Below are 15,533 nucleotides of genomic sequence, written 5' to 3'. Positions count from 1 at the left end.
AGTTAACTGCACTTCCCCCTTCCCCTTCCCCTCCCCCTGGCACTTCTCCCCTTCCCTCTTCCCTCCACTTGCACAATCTGAATGACACAAGGCCTAGTAAGACCGTTATTTTCTCCTCCCTTTGTTTCCCCCTTCTTGTCTTGTCGTGCCTAGAAACACTTGTGTACAGGCAGGTTATAAATGCAACATCATATCATATGCGTTAACCAATGAGGAGTGCAGGTCCACGTTGTAATCTTTTTTATGCATCGTTCTGTTCATTCGCGTTTTTCCTCTGTAAAACATGCCACTTCTTTGGCTGGAGGGAGCTCCTTGTTAGTTCGGTTCTAGAGAACCGTCTGATACTTTTGCATGCAATGTACCTTTTTCCCTGAAAACGGTGCATTGGTTATTTGGGATTATTTTCATTGGTCAGGCTTTGGTCCAGTCACCCTACACTATGCTCTCAGAAGGGGTGTGCATGTGAGCCAGTAGAAACCCAAACAGCAATAGTACAGCAGTTCCAAAATAAAAGACTCTCCACTCAAGGTTCTATACAAATATATATACTTTAATTCCACGTATCAATTGACCACTTAACCATGAAAAACACGTGTACACTTTCATACAAACGGCGAAGGATATATCTTAGCCATGCATGTTTAAGCCTTATGGTGCTGAATAGGAGGTTTAGCCACGGCTCACTCCTCTATTCCTGCATAAAAGAAGTCATTTCATCACAGATGGCGTTTAAACAGATCAGTCGATATTTCTTTCTTTTCTGGCAGGTCCAGTAGTCCAGATATTATCTGAATGCCAAAACATATGTATTCATAATAAAAATAAAAACACTCGAAAATTCGTACACTCATTACATTTTAGAAATTCAAGTAGAAAGCGCCATGCACGTGCGACATGTGGCGACGCTGCGCAATACCAATGGACGGTTTACCGGAACGTTGTTCTTTTCATTAAAAGTTTATCGCTGATCTCTCTGGCAAGAACGTAGCATTTGGCATGTCTTCTTTAACAGAATGCCTTCCAACGAAGTGAGCAGATATTATGGCCATCGCGCGCGGCCCATTTAAAATGCCAACTTTTACAAACGAGCATCTTCATGTTTTACATTATCTTGGAAAAAGCGGCCGTGGGGAAAGAGCGCATGATGTCGAAGTCCTGGGCTAATTTCTATTTCTTGGAAAACTTGATTTTCAAGCGTCAAACAATCGAGGAATGACGGTGCACTGGGACTACATATCCACAAGGTGGTGGTGTTGTCCCACTCGTGTTCCCCTCTGTGCCTGACTGCTGGATGGTAAAGGGCTGAGGGAGAAGCTGAGGCTGGGAGGGAGGTGAGGAAGAAGGATGCTATAAAAGTGCTCGTTGAACGCACTCACAGACCTCCATTCCAAACTTCTCCGTCCAGCAATGGACGGCCCCCCCTCAGGACTGCAGGGAGAGGACATCGGCATGCCTTCTGTTCTACCAGCAAACCTTCCATCCGACAAATGACAGCATTACAGTTACATTTGGATTACAATTTTCGTCTTTTTACGCGCACGACTGTAAAATAACGTGCACAACGCACCGTGCAACTGATGGTGGAAAAGTGAAAACTCAGAGAGAAAATGAGAAGAAACGTGAGCACACTGAACGACTCCCTCCAGGGTGCCCCAGAGGTGGCACTGGAACGCCCGCCCTGGGTGGCCTCGACCCTGGCTTCCATCCTCGTTTTTACCATCGTGGTTGATATATTGGGGAACCTGCTGGTCGTCTTGTCCGTGTACCGGAACAAGAAGCTGCGGAATGCAGGTAAGTCAAAAGTTTGGAAACCCAATGCTTAGTTTGTCACCCAAAGCTTTGCCAGCATGGTCTGCACCTAGACCCGGCTGCCGTGTCTGAGGCATTTTGTGCTTGCCTCTAAGCGCCACCGCTGCGATAAGCATGTCTGCTTGCATATGAACTGTGCGCCCTGTGTAGATGCCATGGGTTTAGTTTATTTCATGTCCTGCTGGTCTGTGCGTGCAGCTGTGCCGCTCGCTTCGTGCAAAGTTGAGCAAAGGACCGATGTTGTACTGTGAGGTGTTGTAAGGAGACAGGTCAGTGTTTGCCATGATAAGGCATTAGGCAAGACATGCAACAAGACGTTTCGGTGGGACTTCGCTGTAGAGTTTCCTATAAGCAGCTGTGTGCATTTGTTCATGTGTGAAGCATGAACACACATCTTTGTCATTAAACACGTTTTAATTGGCCATTCCGAGTAGTAGCACGTGGAATTGTAGCACCGCGCAGGCTAGTCCGCGGGTCTACACTTTTGTAATAAATGGCATTCTCTTGTGTGCGCATGCTTGGTCCTTTCGTGCTGTTGTCATGCGGCTGCCCGGGCTCGGCCATGTGCACGCTCTCTCCCGCGGTGCTGGGTTATTTCCATTCAGCAGCAATCTGTTTGCACACAATGTGAGGAAAATGAAAAGCGACCATTGCTCTGTCAGCATAACGTGACAACTGGGGTGTACAATGGCAGCTTTTAAGAGTCATTGACAACTGTGCATTTTCGTCTCAAGCCTTCTTCGAATCTGTGGGTCCCTGTGAAAGTCAAACGTGTACTTAGAAACGGCCATTTAGCACCACCTGTAACTGCCAGTTAAGCACATGGCAAGTGAGGCTGTCTCAGCGCTCTTCCACCCCAAGCCCACACCCTCCCACGGTATTGACTGTGAAACTAAGGTGCAGAACGGGGAGCCTAATTGGAGTAACTCGGGGTTCTTGTGACAGCAATGTGTAAATGAAAGGAGCCGCCTGGCACGTGCACATCACAGGGCCACAGTTCAGATAGCACAGTTGGTTCTGCGCTTGGTCGCATTGTCGTTTTTTCTTTTCGAACAACTTTTATTTAAATTGACATATTGTGAGTACAGGAACACGTGCCACATAAGGTACAGTAGAGTTGGCATGCATAATGAAAATAACCCCCTGAGTACAGGTTAGCTGGATAGCATTGCATTGCGAATGTATGTAAGTTGCCCTCACCACTCCCCCTGGATCTGAAAACACTTGCATTCCTGACCTTTTTAAAAACAGTCTGAGTAGATAAACCAATCACAGGAGGCTCCAGGTGGGGTGGTGGTACCAGCCCCATTTCGCCACCTCCACGGGACACGAAGGAGAGAAGTGGTGCAACAGTGGGGGCCTAGCAGCCATTGCCGGGTATTTTTCGGCATAGTCAATGAACAGGGTCCACACTGAGACATACTTTGGATAACGCCGTCCATAAAGCGCTGTTATTTTGAATGCATTGTCTTTTGTTTTAGCTCTTTAACAGTTCCCAGAATGTGCTTGTTTTCCAAGAAATCTCTTGTCTTCACATTGCATAAGTTTTGTCTGTTTGGTTTACAATGTTGTCTGGTTAATATCTGCTGGCCGTGCCACGAAGCATATGACCCAATGCCCCATTCGCAAACTTGATATGTGCTCTTTGGCAGTGTTCAGAGATCCATATGGGCCCCGACATGTGACACTAAGGGCAAGGCCTTGCACATCTGGCCATCCGAAGGTCCAGAGATGAACCAGCAAGATGTGTAACTCTCACAAATCATTCAGATGTGGCTGTCCAGTTGAACCTCTCCGCTCGAGCACATACGGAAGATCCATAGCCAGTTTTGGACTTCATCTGCACAGAAATATTACTGTTATTATTTATTGAGCATGGACGTACATTTGGGAAGCAACGGAGCGCTTTACAATCGTAGGGGGAAAACCAAAGTGAGGGAAGCAGAGAAAAAAGGAGCGGGGAGCTAACAGGGGAGGATGGGCAATTGGCAGCGAGGGATGTACACGAAACCAGGGGAGGAACTCAGAGGGTTTGCGGGGGGCAGATTGTTGTGTCTCAGGTGGAGAATGAAGGGTATGGACCTAGGTGTTAGGGAGGTGACATTCCTTGAACAGGAGTGTCTTGAGCTCCTTCCTGAAATGTAGATGTGAAGTGACGAGTCTCGTGTGTACATTGGATGTAGGTTCCAGAGTCTGGAGGCATAGACAGAGAAGGTCTGTATTATAACTGATGTTTTATAAGTCAGATATATCTTATAAGGCTAATGGAGCAGGAACAAGATGACCTCAGGTCTTCTAACACGTTAATGAGGCCTGCCAGCAAAGTGAAAGCAGCTCCTACTCCCGTGCTAGGTGTGTAATTTACACATAGATGATTCACAGTTAACCATTTCATTCCTGCACTAGGGTGTTGGTGTGGAGGAAGCAGTCAAACAAGTTTAGTAGGTGCAAGGACTCTCTTCACATTGCCCAGAGTTGGACAGTCTAGCCATTTCTTTAGTAGTCCATAAAGTAGGTTAGTCTGCAAGTCACACGTATGGCTCCCCCCTTCTGCACGCAGAGCCGCATTGCGAATAAAGAGGCCTTGCTTGTCACAACCTCTGGCCACCAGAACTGATGAATCAGGGCTGTTGACTTTGTGGTTCAGTTACAGCAGGTGGTACTCAGGACATGCGGTGATGCGCAACCCTCACACATGGGAGACCTCACTAGGCACAACTGTGCCATATTCCTATTATTCGACCAACGGGGAGAGACTTCCTGGAGGCACGTGAAACACACAACATGAAACCTATGAATTAACCCTCCCCAGTGCAGGCTGTGCTGCGGCTCAGGTTTCCCTTCTCCTTGAGGCCCCTGTGCATGCAGAGTGTGACAGAGAGTTTCTTGGGGGTCAAGTGAAGGTGCTGCGTTCCAGGAAAGAAATAAAATAAAAAATAAACAGAGCCTGGAAGAGCTTCTACATTGTGTTTATTTCCTTATTTACATATTTTATTGTACATTTGAAAGGCGCTTATACATCAAGTAAGTTGTGGTACAAAGTGCCTTGTCTGTGGCGTTGGAGGCGTACTCCTGAGGAAAGAAGTTATGCCCTGTGTTCACGACACCCCCCGCCACCTATGATGTGTGAGTCTGCCAGCACCTTTTACAGCCTGCCTCTCTGCCTGTTATGGGCAATGCTCCAGGGCCGCCCAAAGCGAGCCAGAGTAACTGCTGGTACCAGCCGGCAAGCATGGGAGAGGGGCAGCTGCCTTCCCCCACAAGCCTGCTCCCCTCTTCCCCACAACACAGAGACACGCAGTCTCTCCGCACTACAAAGCGTAGGAAAGGTGAGGTGTGAACAACACCTCACACATCCACAAGCAACAGGGTGCCAATCACCATGAGGAAACCAACAGGAGGCAGGAAGGAGTACAAAGGCCTGCCCCCGCCCTCTCAGGGGGCAAGACAGTCGTCTACAGCTCCAACACAGCACCCTGACACGGGGCACAACAAGGCGTGGAGCATGGCACCAAACAACAGGGGCAGGCCAGGGACAGCCCACAACAAGCCAAATTACCAACAAACAAAACAGTTTCTCTAATTGCCAAAATGTTGCAACACAGGCAGCGCCAAGACACAAGCCTCCCACATAAAACAGGAAGTTTGAGAGTGGAGCAAGGGAAAAGATGATACCTTGGACCTCAGAAAAGAATTGTGAAACCACCTGAACAAAAGCCAACATAAGCACTAAAAATGTTGTACGCCTGGACAGATCATACTGGCGCAGTTTTTGAAGCCTGGCAGTTACAACACACAAGCCAATGCGTATCAGCATCAGCCTGAAACAAAGGCCACAAAAAAGAGAACCCGTCAAAAGGGATCTCCAACTAAATACAGCTGTCCAAAAAATGGAGCTGGCCAGAGAATTCTGTATACGCAGAATAAGCACAGAACCCTGAAACAGGGTTAGCCTGAAACAAATGCCACAAGAAAGAGAACCCATTGAAAGGGATCACCAATTAAATACAGCTATCCAAAAAATGGAGCTGGCCAAATATTTCTGTATACGCAGAATAAACACAGAACCCTGAAACGGGGTCCAAAACAACACACAACTAAGGAAAACCTGTACGCAGGGGACCCAGTTGCAACAACACTACTGAAGTAGTGCAACAGATCCAGACCACAGGCATGAAGGGGGCAACAACAATATGACAAAAGAACAGAGAAGCATCCATGACATCGGGGGCTAGCGACAAGATGTCAGGTGAAGAAGGGGCGATGGCACCAAAGCCACACGGCAAGGTAAGTAAGATAGCACCCACACAGGGCACCAGAAGACACAGATCCGGCACACCCTCCACTGGCACAACCAGCCAGGCTTCCGAAAGACACACACATGCAGGGAGATGAACGGCGAGCCAGCCCGACAAACAGTTCAAGGAGCTGAAACAAACAGCTAGGATAGGACAGACAACCTAACAGTCAGGTAACACAGTAAGCAGAGCGTCGTGCAGCCACAACTTGCACTAGAGGGTGGTCCCAAAGCCCAGCCCAACTCTCACCAAACACATCCCAACAGCCCCCAAACATCGAATGATGTACAGTCTAATATGGAAAACCTGCACAGAAAAACAGAGCCGGGCCATTTAGCACAACCATCGCCACACCTCAGAGGCAATAATAAATACGCAGAACCAAAGTGAGAGCTGAACGATTATAACAAATCCCAGAAACTAAGGCAACAACACGCGAGAAGTGTTCCAGACCATCAGGACCCGCCGCAACATGCAGGTAGTACTCAAGCGGATGACCAGTTTCCTCAGCGGTTCGAGGTGGCCGAGATTGGAACAGAACAACATCAACACAGGTGACAGGACAAACAAGCACAAACCAGGGGCCAGAATAAAAACCCAGGCTTGCCTCTAAAGGCAGCCAAGGCAACAGGTAGAAGATATATTCCCAAAACATAGCCACACCCTCCAAAACATGAACGACTATTAACACATGGGTAGCATCACAAGTCAGGTTGACAGTACACCAAGATGTTTGAGAATAGGGTCACTGCCTACCAGGCAGCAAAAATATGCAGAGGAAAATACAAGCGAGAAATAGAAGAAGACAAAAAGCCAACAACCGAAGGCTGGGGCCTGAAAACTGCAAGTAGCACTGAAGCCAAAAACGGGTTGTAGAAAAATAATAAGCAGTGAAGAATAAACGCTGCACAACACAGCAGGCTGATGCCAGAGGGCCAAGGCCAGGGTGTCATAGAGGTCAGGGTTAGACAGGAGAGCATCAGCATAGAAATTCAACAGTCAAAAACGGGGACCAAAAGAACCATCAACATTTGTTGTATTGATGAGGCAACAAACTGCCCGGTATATATTACCAACCTATATTACACCCAAAGGCCTAAAGTGGGGGGGGGTTCCTAATCCACAGGGACACTTCAGCACTAAGCCGCTACCAATTTAAAGGGGTGCTGATGAAAGCAATCAGCAAAGTAGGGTGGGACCCCAAGGGTGTTTGCACACACTCTTTCAGAATAGGTGATGCCACCTCAGCATAGCAAGGAGGTCTAGCACTTCAACAGCTAAAAACATAGGGGGATGGAAGTCAGATTGCTACCAAAGATATATCAGACCACAGAGGCCAAAGCCCGGGGCAGGGGGTCAGTGTGCTAAAAATAGCACGGAACCGGAAAACAGGTTCAACAAAATTAATAAGCAGTGGGGAAAAGTACCTTCATGGACAGACACCACACAGTACAGACAAACAGGCCAATGCCGCAAAGGGCCATGGCCTGTGCTTCTAAAAAGCATAAGAAACTCAATAATGTTTCTAAGATAAATAATCAGGCCAACACCACAAAGGGCTGGGGCCACATTTCCAGAAGCCCACAACTATAAGTTTTTTATAGACATACAGGCCAATGCTCCCACAAAGGCCAGGGCCAGTAAACAGCCAAACTAGCAGATTGCTTAAACTGCTTTGGACTTATGAGCAAAACACGGGAATTCCTGGGGAACCAACCAGAGTTTCCCGGTAACATGCGCAAAACACTAACATAAGTTGGGAAGCGAAGTATAAAACATAGACAGCATATGGGCCACAATGCTCCCCCAAGCTGGGCCACATTGAGCACGACCAAAGGAACAGTCAAACTAAGGGGAACAGGCAAGGCAGCTAGGACAAAGCAAGCAACAACTTTTGGGGGGAAACCTGGACAGCCGGTAACCCATTCAGGTTGTGGTGGCACGGGCCAGAGGGGGTAACCTCAGGACCCGTGCCCAAAAGTATGATATTATTAGGATATGTGATTATTGTTATTGTTTCCATAACCATATCTGTAACACTGAAATCCTGCAGCCTTTTTATTGCCAACACTTGACAAACGTGTGGTCTAACCTTTCTCTGGGGAGGGAAAGGTCCCGTTAGCCCACAACCACCATTACGAAAAGCACTAAGGTAAGTTGCGTGCATATGGGTCCAGCAGTTATGGGCAATGCTGCAGGGCCGCCCAAAGTGAGGCAGGGTAACTGCTGGTACCATCCGGCAAGCATGGGAGAGGGGTAGCTGTCTTCCCCCCCAAGTCTGCTCCCCTCTCCCCCACAACACAGAGACACGCAGTCTCTCCGCACTACAAAGTGCAGGAAGGGTGAGGTGTGGACAACACCTCATAGTTCCACAAGCAATAGGGTGCCAATCACCCAGAGGAAACCAACAGGAGGCAGGAAGGAGTACAAAGGCCTGCCCCCCCACCCTCGGGGGGCAAGACAGTTGGCTACAGCCAGCCTGGGGTCTGGGCCAGCCCCCACAGCTACTCATCAATGACCCAGGGCCATCCCTGGGTGCCATCGCTGGGTCTTATATAAGAGCTGCACAGCTCACAGAAAAATACAAACTGTGGACCCTGAACGGGGACCCAAACAGTCAGGAAGTTCGCTGTTCACTCAGCGTCCTCCACTCTTTCTTCTTTTCCACAAATCCCTCCCACCATAGAAAAGAAGAGAGAAGAACAAGGAAGAGAAATACAGGACACTGGACGGTGACCACAACAAGTCGTGGGACAAGAAGTCGGCACGGGCCAGAGGGGGTAACCTTAGGACCTGGTGCACAAAAGTATGATATTATTAGGATATGCGATTATTGTTATTGTTTCCATAACCATATCTGTAACAATACAATCCTACAGCCTTTTTATTGCCAACACTTGACAAACGTGTGGTGTAACCTTTCTCCGGGGAGGGAAAGGGGCCTGGTAGCCCACAACCACCATTACGAAAAGCACTAAGGTAAGTTGCGTGCATATGGGTCCAGCAGTTATGCTTGTAGAGGGGGCTGGTGGTGGTCTCGGATCACGCCCCTGCCCCAAAGTCATGGAGCCACGCCACCCATACCCCCACTACCATACTATACTGCCCAGCAGACCAAAACAATGACTAAAGAGGTTAGCAAGAAAACCAGGATGCAAGGGGCAAAGAGGGGAAGAGAGAACTGGAAAGGGAGAAGGGGAATGGACAACTGACTGAAAGACCGAGAGAGAGCAGAATGGACAGAGCAGAGAGAGACAGAATAGCAGAGTGACAGGAAAAGTTAAAAGAGAGAGAGAGAGAGACAGAGAGCAAGAGGAAGTATAGCGAGTAAAGAGAACTGGAGATGGAGTAGAGGGTGAGACAGAAAAGGCAGAAGTGAGAGATACAACTGGAAGAAGAGAGAGAGAGAGGCGCAGAATAAGGGGAACACACAGTAGATGAGGGGAAGGTGGAACATGAGGAATAGAAGGGAAAAGAGACAGAATGGAAGGGAGGGTGGGGACATAGCGGCAGGGGAGTTGCTAGATCTGGAAAAAACCCCGGGCTAAGCTGATGTCAGAACTGTTGGGACTGGGTGCTAGCTAGTCTTTTGGCTGTAGCTCCTGAGATTCTATCCAGGCCTACAACCAAAAGATCAGGGGCTATAGCCCCCTTAGCCCCCCCTAGCAACACCCCTGCAGAGCGGGATGGGCAAAGAGGTAGAGAAAGAACAGGAGGGGGAGGATAGGAAGAGAAACAGTGCAAAAGAGGGAGGTGGAGGTACAGAGCAGGAGAGAGATTTGCAGAATAGCAAAAGAGGGGTTCACAGAGTGAGAGAGACAAACAGTTGAAAGGAGGCGAGATAAACACACAGAGAGGAGCAGGCATAAGAGTCGAAGGGAGAGGTGAAAGAGGATAGAAGTTTGAGAGAGGGAGAGAATGCCATGTGAATAAATAGAACAGACAAAATGTGAAGGGTAAACAGACAGAATGGGATAAAGAGACCATAGGTATGGGCAGACAAGATGGAGAAAGCAAACCTTTGGAGACAAGAGATAACAGGAGGGAGAGAGTGGTGAGCACATGATCAGAATGAAAATAGAACTACCAAGAGTGATAGAAAGCCAGGAGATACAATGGAGATGAAGAGTGCAAAGAGACAGATGAAGAGCAGATGAGACACCAGACAAAATGGGGGCAAGTGAAAAAAGAGACACATGACAAGGGGAGGAAAGATAAGAGACTGAATGTGAGGTCGATGGAAGATCGAACAGTAGAAACAGAGAGGGGAGACAGACCACGAGGAAGGAAAGAACTGGTGAGATCTGAGAGAGGCAGTCTGTCTGGGAGATAGGCAAGACAGAATCGAATGGTGTAAGACTGGGAACAAAGACGCATAATATGCGTTGGTCAGAGCAGCAAGAGCAGCAAGAAACTGCAAGAGTGAAGGTGAGCGGGGAGAAGAACGAGAGTGAAGGGGTGAGTCAGGACAGATGAGAGACAATAGGTAAATGAGAGGAAGGGAAGAGCATGCGGAAGGAAGATGAGTGAAACAAAGAGGAGTGATAGAAAATGAAGCAGTGACCATGATGACTTCAAAACAAATATAACATAAAAGAAGATTCTCTGAATGAGTCTGTGGCTGCACTAAACTGCATAGATTCCACCTTCAGTACCTATCACTCCAAGCAAAGGCCATGCCTCATTCACATTAAATGGATTACCATTAAAAGACACTACCTTAACACTCCTGACTCCACAGACTGGTAGGTAGGTAGGTGTGATAATGTGGGCAGTTGGACTCCGGTCACAATATGTAAACTAAAGTGTCCCCGGTGGCCACAGGCAAGTGGGCTCTGGAAACTCCCAACAGCCTCAATGACTAAGGAGGTCCCAACTTTGAACTACCTCTTTGAAAGTGGCCTCAGCCTTGGAAATGGTTGAAAACCAATGATTTAAAGGCTTATAAGAATGCCTTCATTTTGACTAACTCAGGACTGTTGATGGTTGTTTACCAAAGTGGATATTGTGGCACGTCCCCAGTTCACATGTGGGCAGCCTATAACACAGACAAGGTTTTGTGCCATTTGGCATCTCGACGGTCACACATAGCAAGTGCTGCCATTGCAATAGTACTCGGGTTAACAGAGGGAGCTCTAGAGTAGGCCGAGTAGCCATGCTTTGAACCATTGCGGTGAAAAACACTTTTCAGGCATTTCCTGAATTAAATTAAGTTGAGTTCATGTCTTAAATTTGATCGGGGCATTCCCAAAATGATGGCTTGTTATGGCTTGTTGGACTGAGAGAGTTTGCCCACCAGTAGAGTTTAGTCTAAATGTGGGGACAATCAACAATCAGCTTAGAGGCAGAAAAGGAATGCCATGGCAACTTAAAAATAATTCTTTAGGTATATCGGACACTTGCTGTTGAGGCCTTTGTGAGTCAGAGTGGACACTTTAAAAACAATCCATGCCGCCACCAGAAGCCAGTGCAGCTTTGTCAAAATCAGAGTGGCACTTGTATGGGATGGAGCATTAGCTATAGTTTGAGCTATGGTATTTTTCACAGCTTTGAAATAATGGTTTTGGAAGCAAGAATATATAGGATATTACAATACTCTAATTTAGGGACAATAATGGCCCTAGCAATGGTGGCCAAGTGGTTTTCTTGTAGGGATGGCCAAAATATGATAACACGTTGTATATAGGTATATGGTCCATATCCATCCAGTGTTCTGGGCTGTGCGCTTTGGAACATAATTGACCGTTTTGGTCTATGGGAAAATGAATGTAAAGTAGGTTGCACCTTTGGGAGAAAAAAAATGTTGATGCTTAATAACTTTTTTATTTTTGTAACTTATCTTTACGAGACTTTGTAGTCTGGTGGGGGTGCGGAATTTGAATCACTATCGAGATTTCGGTCGAATCCATTAGTCGAATCAAAAGTTATTAACAATATAATTTTCAGGGGTTCCTGTGTGTCTGACTCACCTTAACTATAGGGTGGCTATTGCCGCCACATTATATGAGACATAAGAATAATTTTAATTTGCTTACCTTCTTTGCGGTGGCACATATTGCCATCCACCTTAGAGGTGGATACTGTGTCTTAAAGCTGAGACAATTGGAAACAAGGTTTATTCTCAACCTGGATACTAAGTTTCCCAATGGCCACAACCTCGACGAGGAGCTATATACGTTCTTGGGCACCTAATCGGGTCATGCGTATTCTTTTCTTCATGTTTTTCAATTTATTTTTCTTGTCTAGATTATTTGTTGGGCATCTATTTCCGTTAGTTTCATTCCTGGCCTGGTCTGATTAACTTCACGCCCCATGTTATTGTTCTTTTTTAGGTCTATTGGTGTAATTTTCTGGCTGTCTCTGTCCATGACTTTATTGGGAATTAGCACTGTGTTATTCATTTTGGTTCCTCTTGTGTAGTCCCTTGCATTTCAATCTCTAGTTATTTTCTTTGTTGTGATCCAGTTTTGGGATGGGCGTCCTTGGTTACCTTTTTTTCTCTGTGGGTATCCAGGTTTGGTTATTATTTTCAGGTCTTTATGGCTTATTAATTATTTGAATGCCATCTTATTTTGATTATGTGGTGATAGGTGCCCCTACCTCTGGCTCTTCATGGTATTCTTGGTGCTACTATCCTTGGCCTTGTTAATATGCTGCTACAGTCGCCACTATGTTTGCACTTTATCGCTGGGCTTGTTTTATCCTTGCTGCATTTGCACTTTGTCCAACTGTCTGGTTTTGAGCTGCATCGCACTTTCGGCAAGTATTGATGCTACAGAGCTATATGTCTTGGTAATTTGCCGGCATTACAGATATTGCGCTCACACTTGTCGATCATTTCTATCTGATTGCTGTTATTTTCTGCCACTATGGACGCACTTTACCCCCAGAGTTGCAACCCAGTACATTTGAATATTTAGATGCTGCTATCTTTACCTGCACTTGCACTTTATTCCATCCATTGACTTAGTTGGATTATACGCTCACTGGGTTGTGTAGCTGTTGCCAGCAATTGACTATTTGTATTTTTACTCATTCTATGAACCAGTGTTTTTACCATCTATTGTATGCCGGCTTTGACATTTCCATGGTTTTATGCTTCTTTAAATTTGTAGCCATTTATGCCACCATACAGGTACTTTATTGTTTTAGCCTGCATCTGCACCTTGTTTGTACCTTCTATTATGGAGACCAACAACCTTTCTGTACCACCACTATGCTGATCTCAATTGAAAAGCATTATTGTTGTCATATATGTGCTTTCCACCGTATTTCCACTATGTATTTGTTTACATTGATAGCCCCTGGAATTTTAGCATCTGCATCAGGATTTTGGTTTTACTGACATGCGGTTGTACACTTTAATTTTTTTAATTTCCTTCTGTATTGTCATATTTGCACATTAATTATTTTTCAAACCGTTTGTATACCTGTGCCATGCCATTCATACCCTTTAACTCACTGGATCTGTTAGTAGAGTTATCTGGGGTGCGATCAATGTGGGGTTTGTGCGCAGCAGTCTTACATATTTTTCTCTTGGAATGTTGACTTGCATTTTTTACCTACTGTGTGCACTTTGCACGCCATGCTCCTGTCACCTTCCGGGACTTCCTGCATGTTCTTAACTCAGGAACTTTATTGCCCCTCCATTCCAATATGGCTGCCACATTCTCTGCACTGTGACACACACCCTTTCAGTTCTACTGACATAGCAAAAGGACTAAATTTTTCTGTTTATAGTGTGCTTGAGTCCACTTTCCCTTTACGTGATCTAGCGCTCAGTTGAGCGTGAAACGCGATGTGTCGCAGGCCATGCCCTATGGCGTCCTGCCTCTGTTTTGTCTTGTTGCTATTCCAGTCGTGGTTCTGTAATTTAATAATTATTTTCACTCGTATCTATTCTGGATGTGAGTGTTTTTGTTCATTAACTTTTTGTTTGGAGAGGTTATTTGGCCTGCGGAGAGTGTGTTTATTTTTTCCTTCTTTGTTTTGATATATATATATATATATATATATATATATATATATATATATATATATATATATATATATATTATATATATATATATATATAAAGAGAGAGGTAGACTGAAACTCAGTCTGAAGCGTAGCGGCACTGGCAAATATGTTTGTTGTATTGAGATTGAAAGTCCAATCCCAGCCATTGTTGCTGTGCAGAGAAAAGAAAAGTCCTTTATTAATATATGATTGTGGACAAGGAGAACAGCAACAACAAAATACACAAAAACGAGGCATTTTACCCTAACACGGGCTTCGTCTGGTATAAAGGTAAAGGAAGGAGGACTGTTTATTTATGGAGACCGTTTGACTTTGTTAGTCCATCATCTATGTTCTTACAACAAAACCACTAGCATTCTGCTCAGCAGAGCTCCTAGTATTCACAATCTATATATAGTAGTTAGAAGAGCTGATAATGTACTGAGTGTGGGGACCCATGTTTAGTTATACATCAGAGAATACACAGAAGATGGGACTACCCAGTGATTGACCTTGAAAGACAGGGTGGTATAGAGGAAATGCACAAACTCTCAAGGACTGAAAGGTTGATTTATAAACTGAAATGCAAATTGTCCTTTTTACGATAAAATTTGGGGGAAATTTAATGATATTTTTTAAAGTATTTTTTTTTATTTTTCTTTATCGATGAGTGAGTTTTATATATGTTGTTATGAATTTGTATGGTATTCTGTTTATATTGTACATTTCTGTAAATAAATAATAATAATAACGAAAGACAGGGTGGTGGGTGAACAGAGAGTTTGCATTGATTGGCTGTGGTGCTTTCAATAGCTTGCTTATTCTTATAGATGTTTAATCTAAGTCAATTGCTGTCCATCCGTATCTTAATGTGATCAAGAATATCGGAACACCTTGCATTGTTCATGCTATGATTAACTTCAAGTTTAAAGTAAAGTTTCTGAAGCAGTGTTAGCCAAGCGAAGACTCTGTCAATAGATGGTGCAGAGGTTTGATATATATTATTAAAAGCCGGGAGGGGACAAGCCTGAACCCTGCCGTACTTCTGACACAACCATGGATGTCACGGTCTCCTGTGCAATTACCCCACACCAACAAAACAGACAAAGCACTATGACTGAAACCTATGTAGGTTGATATCTGACACCCAAGCCACTGAGCTCAGCCTGAGGCGATTGGCAGAGTAGTCTTCTGTGTGGAGTCTAGTAGTCCTGCTCTCACATTACAAAGTGTCAGTGCCTCGTGCTGGGCAAACCCCAGATTGCTTGTCCCCCAGTACTAGGTGTGGTTCTACAATGTTTGCAATTGGGCAGTTGCCACTGTTCCCAGAGTATTAGCCAGAAAGGGGCTGCTAGTGATCAGTGGATAACTAGCTGGTTATTCCTGGTCCTGGGAAGGCTTTTCTAGTTGAGCTGCTCAATGAGGTTT

At 45.6% G+C, this 15,533-nt stretch overlaps 1 protein-coding gene across 1 annotated transcript in view; it reads left to right on the top strand.

Annotated features, from left to right (window-relative positions):
- The first annotated feature begins 1,330 nt into the window (after positions 1-1,330).
- Positions 1,331-15,533, top strand: part of MTNR1A (melatonin receptor 1A) — a 1,119,084-nt gene continuing 1,104,881 nt past the window's right edge. Inside the window, exon 1 of the mRNA XM_069631549.1 lies at positions 1,331-1,791. Within this exon, the coding sequence (XP_069487650.1) occupies positions 1,608-1,791 (184 nt within the window). The 5' untranslated portion in view covers positions 1,331-1,607. The remainder of the gene's footprint in view (positions 1,792-15,533) is intronic.

Source organism: Ambystoma mexicanum, chromosome 6q (assembly GCF_040938575.1).
Source record: "Ambystoma mexicanum isolate Mex_15411 chromosome 6q, UKY_AmexF1_1, whole genome shotgun sequence".
Classification (NCBI taxonomy): domain Eukaryota; kingdom Metazoa; phylum Chordata; class Amphibia; order Caudata; family Ambystomatidae; genus Ambystoma; species Ambystoma mexicanum.
Note: the sequence above shows the minus strand (reverse complement) of the source record. Positions and strands in the feature narration are given on the sequence as shown.